The 10,187-nt window shown below is 36.2% G+C and overlaps 1 protein-coding gene across 1 annotated transcript in view; it reads right to left on the bottom strand.

The window, feature by feature from the left end:
* The window catches only part of PIK3CB (phosphatidylinositol-4,5-bisphosphate 3-kinase catalytic subunit beta), a 178,881-nt gene continuing 168,694 nt past the window's right edge, over positions 1–10,187 (bottom strand). Inside the window, exons 21-24 of the mRNA XM_070375585.1 lie at positions 9,980–10,103; positions 2,926–3,071; positions 1,846–1,978; positions 1–1,490 (exon numbers count right to left, since the gene is read on the bottom strand). Of these exons, the coding sequence (XP_070231686.1) occupies positions 1,353–1,490; positions 1,846–1,978; positions 2,926–3,071; positions 9,980–10,103 (541 nt within the window). The 3' untranslated portion in view covers positions 1–1,352. The remainder of the gene's footprint in view (positions 1,491–1,845; positions 1,979–2,925; positions 3,072–9,979; positions 10,104–10,187) is intronic.

The following is a 10,187-nucleotide window of genomic DNA, read 5'->3' as shown; positions in this document are numbered from 1 at the left end:
AGAGCAACCAAAACCAGCTCACCCATTTATTTGACTGAGAACATTAAGGAAGACAACAAAATTAAACAATTTTTAATAAAATTCCTATAGAAAACTCAGTCTCAGGGCAAACATTCAGTTCTCTTTTCCATGTCATTGAGGACTGAGAGCTCCCAAGAGTCTTTGGAGAATAAGCAGTAGTTTTGCTGGATGTTGCCAGTACTCAGAAAGAGCCTCCATTTACACATTCAAACCAGTAGTTCCTATTGCACATATTAACATTATCTGCAATCTAGCACCCTAAATATATGGTACCTCAACAAATAAATTAAAGAGTTCCATGTAGCATGAAACATTTCAATTTGAACTAATATTCCTGAAAAATCACATTATTACAAGTTTTAATAAATACAGTAAGAACAGCTGGCATTTGACTAAAACACTGAATTTTAGGTCTGGAGTTTATTCCATAAATAGTTTCCTGTTCATTTGCTTTCTGTCTGGGATACATTTGCTCAAGTATTATGCTCTATGAAGTGAACTCTTTCATAGATACCATGTAAAAACTGTATTAATATGTGCCTCATTATAGAAGCAGCTGGAAGAACTGGATCACATATTAAGTAAAAAGTAACTTAGGAAAAAGCTCTGCTTTTGTAAAACTTTAAAACACAGGCTGAAGAAAATCAAAATAATATCTTTTTATATAGAACTCCCACTAGAAATTTTATAAATATATATGCAGCATAAATTATATTTGCCTCACCAAGCAGATTTTCAGCAATTCTGGCTGGGATGATGCTATCATGGTAGATAAATATCAACAAAAGAATTAATGTTTCCACAGGTTTAAAAGATTTCTCTTGAAAAACAATCATAATTTCAAATTATATTATAATTTGTAGTTCACACAATTTAAAAAGGGAGGAAAGAAAGCTTTCTTTTAAGCCTCATTTGGAAAGTAAGAACAGCTACTAGTCCCCAGGTATGGATAAGTTGGCTGAGTGATAACACTTGGTCACAATATGAAAAAGAAGTATTTACATCTTTCCAGAAAAGTACCAAATACTTAAAAAAAAAAAAAGACAAAAATAATCTCTAGTAGCATTCCTTGGCGTGCAAAGTCAGCAGGAAATGATTATCCATAATGTTGAGTTTTCATGATGAATCTTGGAAGCATTCAAAAAGCAGAGGGTGTTGTCAGGGATTATTCAGATTACGTTACTGTGGGATGCCCCATTCTTAATTTATCTCTCGGTTCCAGGATTTCATTCCCTTTATAACATCTCTGGCAGGGTCATGTTCAATTTAGTGCAAGTGCAAAATGAAAACTAAACGAAACCAACAAACACATTAGGAGCAAAGGCTGATTGTTAAGATCTGTAGTCTTTGCGAACTGTGTGGGCCATCCAATTGACTTTAGTAGTCCAACTTTCCCTGAGTGCCTCATCAAATTTTTGCTTGAATTGCTTGAGTGCTTCTTCTTCAGTCTTCCCTAAGGCAAGAGAGTCCTGGCAATGAAAGAGAAAAATGTGATTTTATATAGTCTCCATAGTGAGGCGCAAACCTCAAAGTCTGTAGAAGGCTGGCTCGGCCATACAGTGCACACTCCATGTTCTTATTCAAATACCATTTACAGGAGAGAGCATGAACACCAAGGTATGGTGACAATATGACCTCTGCCAAAGGGTTTTCGTAGATGAAATGAATTTACAATTACTGCAAGACAACTATTTAGGTTCTTGCGGCTACCACTCAAGGTTAAATGATTTTATTCCATTTCCTTTGAACGTCTAGATAAAACAGGTAGATACAACTGAGCTCTATGTTTACAAGGCCCAAATTACAAAGGAAAGAGGTTTATACCTTAAGATACTGTATATCCTTGACTGAGGTGAGCTCAGGAAGCCCTGCAGTCAACATCAGTGCAAAGAGCGTGATGAAGAGATTCCCATGCCGGCGTAAAATCAGATATGCATCCTCACAACACTGGCGGAACCTTCAGTTGATTCAAGCAAATCACAGGAATATTATATCAGAACGAAAACAAGATATTTCATAAATGAAAATGAGACATATAGTGAAACTTCCCATAAAGCTGAAATTTTTACTTCTTTGAAAATTGTCTGAGGATGAAAATTTACATAAAATAAATCAAGCTCTCGAAAACCACATATATCTTTTCCAGAAACAAAACTAAACAGAAATATATAAAACGCAAAGTCATACTTAAACTACACTTTTTAATTCTGTGAGACATAAACAATTAATTGTAAAAAAGTGGCAATTATACTCCATAAGGATTTGTAACCACATTTCTAGACTTTAGATTTGTGGTCTGACTCCAGAGACTTAATTTCTTTAACGTCCCCCGAATATATTCTGCAGAAGCCCAGAAAGATCTGGAAATAATACTAGAAATCATTTGTTAAGCCTATCATATGAGTTGGTCACATCATATAATATATCGTTTATTATCAAAATACCCCTGAAGCTTAGTTATTTTTGTCACCATTGAAAATGAAGAAACAAATCTGAGATGATAAGTAATGTGTTTGGAAACATCAAACACCAAAGAATAGATATGAGATTACAAAGTCATTCTGTGAACCCTTACTCTCTTTTATCATACTTCACATTGAATGACAGCAAAATGCCAGTCCCTTTCAGCATTTCAAATGTCTATCAAATGTCTTAACAGTTTCAGAGAATTTTCCAATGCAGGTAAAAGGCAGCATTCTATTGGAATAAAACAGCAATTTATCTCAAATTCCTAGCATTATTTTTCATTCTCTGAATCAGAACATGGATCTCACAGGCAAATTCCCTGAAACCTCCTGTTGGCAGACTGACTATCTCCCCAATTAAATCTCTCTCAGCTAAGAAATGCTAGCCTAACTGAGAAAACAGTAGATGTGTTTACTTTGACACAAGGGCGATACTCACCGGCCAAATTTTTCTGTGTTTCCTGTTTTTCCTTGTTGAATCACATGAATGAAATCATAAGTAAGAATAAAAGGCACTCGCTCCCTTTTAATGCCAAATTTAGACTTGAAATTTCCAAGAATATGTCCAAAGTCAATGTGGAAGAGCTAGAAAACAAATGGGATTTAATTTCCACCCCCGTTTTTTTCGGGTGGGTTCTGAATAAAAAGGCAAGGTCTCAGCAGTCTTAGACCCTGAAGTACTACATCCAAAGTCATCAGACCCCTTTCTCACTTTTCATAGACTCTTGGATCATTTGAGAAAACAGTGCTTCTGATATTCATAGGTCTTTTATATTTAACAATAACCCTGATATTAAACTGCATATACCCAGTGGGAAAGATCAATCTTTAAAAAGAAAAATATATGCAAATCATAAACATGTCTGATTTTAAAAAGTCAAATAGTTTTATATACAGAACCAAACCAAAAGACAGTATATCCTTGCCCCACCGGTTCCTTCACTACCTTAAGTGCTACTACTTAGAGGTAACTTCTTCCCACACTTTCACATGTCTTTCCTGATATTTGCCTCCATTTTCCTAAATAGTTTATTTAGGAAATAGTTTCCTAAATATGTTTATTCTTATTTTTTACTTCCTAATTTTAGATTACTGTGAAAGGTAAAGATTTAGTGGTCTTGTGATGATGTTTGTTGTGATGATGTGATAGTATTAATACGTTTATACTTATTTTTACTTCCTAATTTTAGATTACTGTGAAAGGTAAAGATTTAGTAGTCTTGTGATGATGTGATGCCTCATAATGCAGCACAACTATAGAATAATTTATGGTTAAATCAATGTTGATGTTCCATTGCTAAGTCGTGTGTGACTCTTTTTGACCCCATGGACTGTTGCACGCCAAGCTCCTCTGTGCTCCATTATCTAGTCTTTATATTGTTCAAACTGTGTAAATATATTTCAAAGTTAAGTCATGTGGTAATGGTATATACTATGATTACATTTCCTTTTTTTTTTCAATTTTATTTATTTTTGGCTGTGCCGGGTCTTTGATGCACAGGCTTTTCTCCAGTTGCAGTGGTGGGCTTCTTTCTCACTGCAGTGGATTCTCTTGTTGAGGAGAACGGGCTCTGGGGCATGCCGGCTTCGGTGGTTATAGCATGTGGGCTCAGTAGCTGCAGCTTCCGAGCTCTAGAGTACGGGCTCAACAGTTGTCGCTCATGGGCTTCGCTGCTCCACAGCACATGTGATCTTCCCAGGTCAAGCCCGTCTCTCCTGCACTGGCAGGCAGATTCTTTACCATTGAGCCACCAGGGAAGCTGTACATTTCCTTTTCTGCTCATCTTTTTCCTTGACAAAACTTTTGTTTTGTTGTTTTCTTAGTGTTCTACGATCTGGTCATTAATTTTTCACAAAATCTTAAAATTCTAAAAATCATTGTAAAACAGTTGTCCACCGGGTCAGGTAGTCTGTCAGTTCCTGTCTCTGCTTGGCTGTTCTCCACGCCTGCCACAGAACTGTCACCCTGTGCTCACCCTTCACTCTTCTCCTATTTGGAGTCCCTGATTCCCAGGCCCCACATCACTGTCTCTTTTGGTATACACCAGACTTTCTCAATATTGGCACCACTGACATCTGGGCCCTGTAATTCTTGTATATGAGTGTTTATCATATACACTATATCTGGCAGCATCTCTAGCCTCTACTGAGAGATGCCTGAAGAATACCCCTATCTCCATCACGACAACCAGAAACGTCTTCAGGCACTGACAAATGTTCCCTAGAGGCAAAAGCACCCCCAGTTGAGAACTACTGGTTTAGACCTTCGTTCTGACATCCTCCTGAAAAAAAGGCACAGAGGTGATACAACTTTTAGAACCATTTTTCTACTTTTATACTGAAAGTCTGATATAGAATTAATTCTAGGTTAGAAATGAATTTTCACTCAAAATTATGAAGGATAATTTCCACTGTTTTATACTTTCCAACGTTGCTATTGAGAAGTCAAATCTTTCTGACTTATGAACCCTAGTATGCGGCCTGGTGTGTCTCTGGGAAGGTTTTAAGACCTTCACTTTATGCCTGATGCACTGCAATATGAGGGTGGATGGCCTCACTAAGGGTCTTTTCATCCACTATAAAGGATCTTTTGTTGCCATTTGGCTGAATATTCATGAACATCAGCTTTAGGAACCATCTTTATTTTCTGGCTAAGTTCCTTCCCTTCCTCTTATGAGCTACATTCTTCTGTAACGTTAGGATAGACAGTAAACCTCCCTGGACTAATTCTCTGTCATCAAAATCTTTATTCTACATATTAGGCATTTTGTTCCTTTTCGGGACATTAAAGGACAATATATATCACGGTGCCTCAAAAACAGAATCGGGGCCAAACTGCCAGGATTTAAATCCTGGTAGTCATTCTCTGTTTATCCATCTTCTCATCTGTAAATGAGGATAATACTACTTAATCTGTAAAGTTGTCATAATGATGATTCAAGGAGTTAACATATAAAGAATTTAAAGAACTATGCTTTCTATAAGACTTCAAAAAATCTTAGTTCATCTTTAATCTATATTATTCTAATTTTATTTGTTCTTCTTAACTTCCAAAAATTCCATTTTCTGATTTTTAAAAATAGAATCTTATTACTTCATAGATACAGTGTCTTTTCTTTTTTCACTTTTTAAATCATCTTCTGTTTACTGTAGTTACTCTGTTTTCCCAGAGTTCTTTTCCCCCCATTTTGCTTCTTTTTGGTCTCTATCTCCATCTGTTTCTACAAATGTCTAATAATCTTTGGCTGACCATTCATGTTTAAGAATGAGTCACTAAAAAGATGAATGAAAAATCTAAGGATGTGGTAGGATTCCTGATCACTGGGCTTCCTTGCAGAATGACTGGGGAAAGACCTCAACAGTCAGGACCTGTGAGCTTCACTGGAACAGAAGAGATTCTCTTGAGATGAACCATCTAGTCTCTCGGGAGAGTGGGAATATACACCTGGTTGCTATGTTCCTGGAGCAAAGCAAGCAGAAGTGGCTGGGAGTCATACTGTTTTTCATGACAACAATCACTTCATCCCCATTTTTAATATGGCAACTTACTCTTAAGCTTCTGTAGAACCTGTGTGTCCTTGAGTCAGAGGAATTGGTTTCTTCGGAGAACCGTCTAGCCCTTCTTAGAGTTAGGAAGGAGATGTGAGTACCTAACTGCTCCATATATACGCTACCAGTCAATCCTGTTTTTAGCTTCTTCTCCTCTCCCCATCTCTAGCAGCACCCACTGCCTCTAATTCCTGAGGGTGACACATCCACCTACAAGTAGCCATTTTCTCAGCTATGCTAAGTCACTGCTATTTCTCCATTTTGCTGTTGCTCATCCCCAAATCTGCTGATGTCTTTCACCCTTTGTGGCCTCTATTATCTTTGATATCTTGGATTTACATATTTTTTAATTTATTTTTTATTGAAGGATAATTGCTTTATAAATTTTGCTGTTTTCTGTCAATCCTCAACATGAATCAGCCATAGGTATACCTATATCCCCTCCATATTGAAACTCCCTCCCCATCCTACCCCTCTAGGTTGATACAGAGCCCTTTCCTGAGCCAAACAGCAAATTCCCATTGGCTATCTATTTCACATATGGCAATGTAAGTTTCCATGTTATTCTTTCCACACATCTCACCCTCTACCCTCTCCCCATGTCCAGAAGTTTATTCTCTGTGTCTGCTTCTGCACCACTGCCCTGTAAATAAATTCTTCAGTACCATTTTTCTAAATTCTGTATATATGTGTTAGAATATGGTATTTATCTTTCTCTTTCTGACTCACTTCACCCTCCATAATAGGTTCTAGGTTCATCCACCTCATTAGAACTGACTCAAATGTGTACCTTTTTATGGCTGAGTAACATTCCATTGTGTATATGTACCACAACTTTATCCATTCATCTGTCGATGGACATCTAGGTTGTTTCCATGTTCTAGCTGTTGTAAATAGTGCTGCAATGAACAATGGTATACATGTGTCTCTTTCAATTTTGGTTTCCTCAGTGTATATGCATAGGAGTGGGATTGTTAGGTTATATGGTGGTTTTATTCCTAGTCCTTTTAAGGAATCTCCATACCAACTTCCAAATAATGGCTGTATCAATTTACATTCCCACCAACAGTGCAAGAGTGTTCCCTTTTCTCCACAGCCTCTCTAGTATTTATTGTTTGTAGACTTCTGGATGAGGGCCATTCTGACTGGTGTTAGGAGATATCTCATTGTAGTTTTGATTTGCATTTCTCTAATAATGAGCTATGTTGAGCATCTTTTCATGTGTTTGTTTGCCATCTCTATGTCTTCTTTGGAGAAATGTCTGTTTAGGTCTTTTTCCTACTTTTTGATTGGGTTGTTTGTTTTTCTGGTATTGAGTTGTTTGAACTGCTTGTATATTTTGGAAATTAATTGTCATTTCTGTATACAGTTCTTCCATCTCCTTAGGTAAGTTTATTCCTAGATATTTCATTCTTTTTGTTGTAATGGTGAATGGGAATGAATCCTTAATTTCTCTTTCGGATTTTTCATCATTAATATATAGAAATGCAAGTGACTTCTGTGTATTGATTTTGTATCCTGCAATTTTGCTAAATTCACTGATCAGCTCTAGTAATTTTCTTATACTATCTTTAGGGTTCTATGTACAGTATCATGTCATCAGTAAACAGTGAGAGCTTTGCATTTTCTTTTCCAATCTGGATTCCTTTTATTTCTTTCTCTTCTCTGATTGCTGTAGCTAGGACTTCCAGAACTATGTTGAATAATAGTGGTGAAAGTGGACACCTTGTCCTGTTCCTGATCATGGGGGAAGGCTTTCAGTTTTTCACCACTAAGAATAATGTTTGCTGTAGGCTTATCATATATGGCCTTTTACTATGTTGAGGCAGGTTCCTTCTATGCCCATTTTTTTGAAGAGTTTTAATCATAAATGGGTGCTGAATTTTGTCAAAGGCTTTTCCTGCATCTACTGAGATGATCATATGGTTTTTATCTCTCAATTTGTTAACATGGTGTATCATATTGATTGATTTGCATATGTTGAAGAATCCTTGCACCCCTGGAGTAAACCCAACTTGATCATGGTGTATGAGCTTTTTGATGTGTTGCTGAATTCTGTTTGCTAAACTTTTATTGAGGATTTTTGCATCTGTGTTCATCAGTGATATTGGCCTGTAGTTTTCTTTTTCTGTTTTGTCTTTGTCTGCTTTTGGTATCAGGGTTATGGTGTCCTCCTAGAATGAGTCTGGAAGTGTTCCTTCCTCTGCAATTTTTTGAGAGAGTTCTAGAAGGACAGGCATTAGCTCTTCTCTAAATGTTTGATAGAATTCTCCTGTGAAGCCATCGTGTCCTTGGCTTTTCTGTTCTGGGAGACTTTTTTTATCACAGCTTTAATTTCAGGGCTTGTAACTTGGTTGTTCATAATTTCTATTGCTTCCTGGTTCGGTCATGGAAAACTGAACTTTCTCAGAACCTGTCCATTTCTTCCAGGTTATGTACTTTATTGCCTATAGTTATTCATAATAATCTCTTATAATCCTTTGTATTTCTGCATTGTCTGTTGCAACCTCTCCTTTTTCATTTCTAAGTTTGTTGATTTGATTCTTCTCTTTTTTATTTTTTATTTTATTCTTTTTTATTGATGAGTCTGGCTAAGGGTTTGTCAATATTGTTTATCTTCTCAAAGAACCTGCTTTTAGTTTTATTAATCTTTACTATTATTTTTTTCATTTCAATTTCATTTATTTCTGCTCGGATCTTTATGATTTCTTTCTTTCTACTAATTTTGGAGTTTTTTTCTTTTTCTTTTCCCAGTTGTTTTAGGTGTAAATTTAGGTTTACTCTCTTCGATGTTTTCCTTGTTTCTTGAGGTAGGATCATATTGCTATAAACTTCCCTCTTAGAATTCCTTTTGCTGCTTTGAGTTGTCGTGGTTTCTTTGTCATTTGTTTCTAGAAATTTTCTTATTTCCCTTTTGACCTCTTCAGTAACCTGTTGTTAATTTAGAAATGTGTTGTTTAATCTCTATGTGTTTGTGTTTCTTACAGGTTTTTTCTTGTAATTGATATCTAGTCTCATAGTCTCATAGCGTTGTGGTTGGAGAAGATGCTCGATACAATTTCAATTTTCTGAAATTTACTGAGGTTTGATTTGTGACCCTAACATATTTCTTATTCTTCAATATCTTATTAGAAGGGAGTCAAGAAAGAATGGAGAAAAACCTGTGTTTCAATCTGATTAACCAGAAGTCTGAGGGGATTTTTTTTAAGTGTGAACACAAGGTTCATCTCTCAAAGCCAAAACCAGATCTACTCAGATCTCCAAGGAGGTATAAAATTCTGGGTCCCTCTGAGAGTCAGAGTTCACATAGTGACCCAGAGATTTTTATTCTGGAATTCCTCTAGTGTCAGGGAATTATGGCTAAACTGAAAAATATCTCAAATTATTTTATCCCTCTTTGCTTAAAATATAAGATTTACAAATAAAAGTCACTCTGAACATTTAGAAATCTTTTATTTCAAAACTAAGTTTCTTTATAATAAATAACCTGGTATAGTTACTAAGCTATGCCAAAATGATATTACTCACACTCCCTTTCTCATTACTCCCACAGATGATCATATGTGATATTCTAAAAGAAAAAATAAAGTGGGATTTGTCTCAACTGTTTCTTTTCTTAATCTTTTCTTTCTTTACACCCTACATAATACCTGCTTCCTCTATCTGCAGGTACATGTGTCCCCCAAATACAATTTCTTATATTGAAGGACTAGGTCACTTATAAATAACCTCAATAATTTGTAAGCATTTAAATAAATGTTATCACCTAACTTTAAGCAAACAAACCAATATAAATGAAGCAGATGGTATATGAAACAAGGGGTGGGAAATAAAAGAAAAGCCAAAGACATGACTCAGAGAATCATAAAGAATCTGAGTTTCATTAAGAGACTGTGCTGCATATAACAGCATCACTGAGGTCCTTGCAGACTCTGGCTGCTTACCTGGCCAGTTTTTTTGACCATGATGTTATCACTATGTCTGTCACCAATCCCAAGGACATAAGAAGCTACACAGTAGCCGGCACAGGATAGGGTAAACTCCTCAATGGCTCGGTCCAGGTCATCCCTGAATGAGAGAAAAAAACAGAAGAAAAGATTTTAGTCTCCAAAGGTATGGGATGGAGCCAATCCACATTTCTGTTTCCTTTCA

This window comes from Bos mutus, chromosome 1 (assembly GCF_027580195.1).
Source record: "Bos mutus isolate GX-2022 chromosome 1, NWIPB_WYAK_1.1, whole genome shotgun sequence".
Taxonomy (NCBI): Eukaryota; Metazoa; Chordata; class Mammalia; order Artiodactyla; family Bovidae; genus Bos; species Bos mutus.
This window is presented reverse-complemented; position numbering and strand designations above follow the sequence as displayed.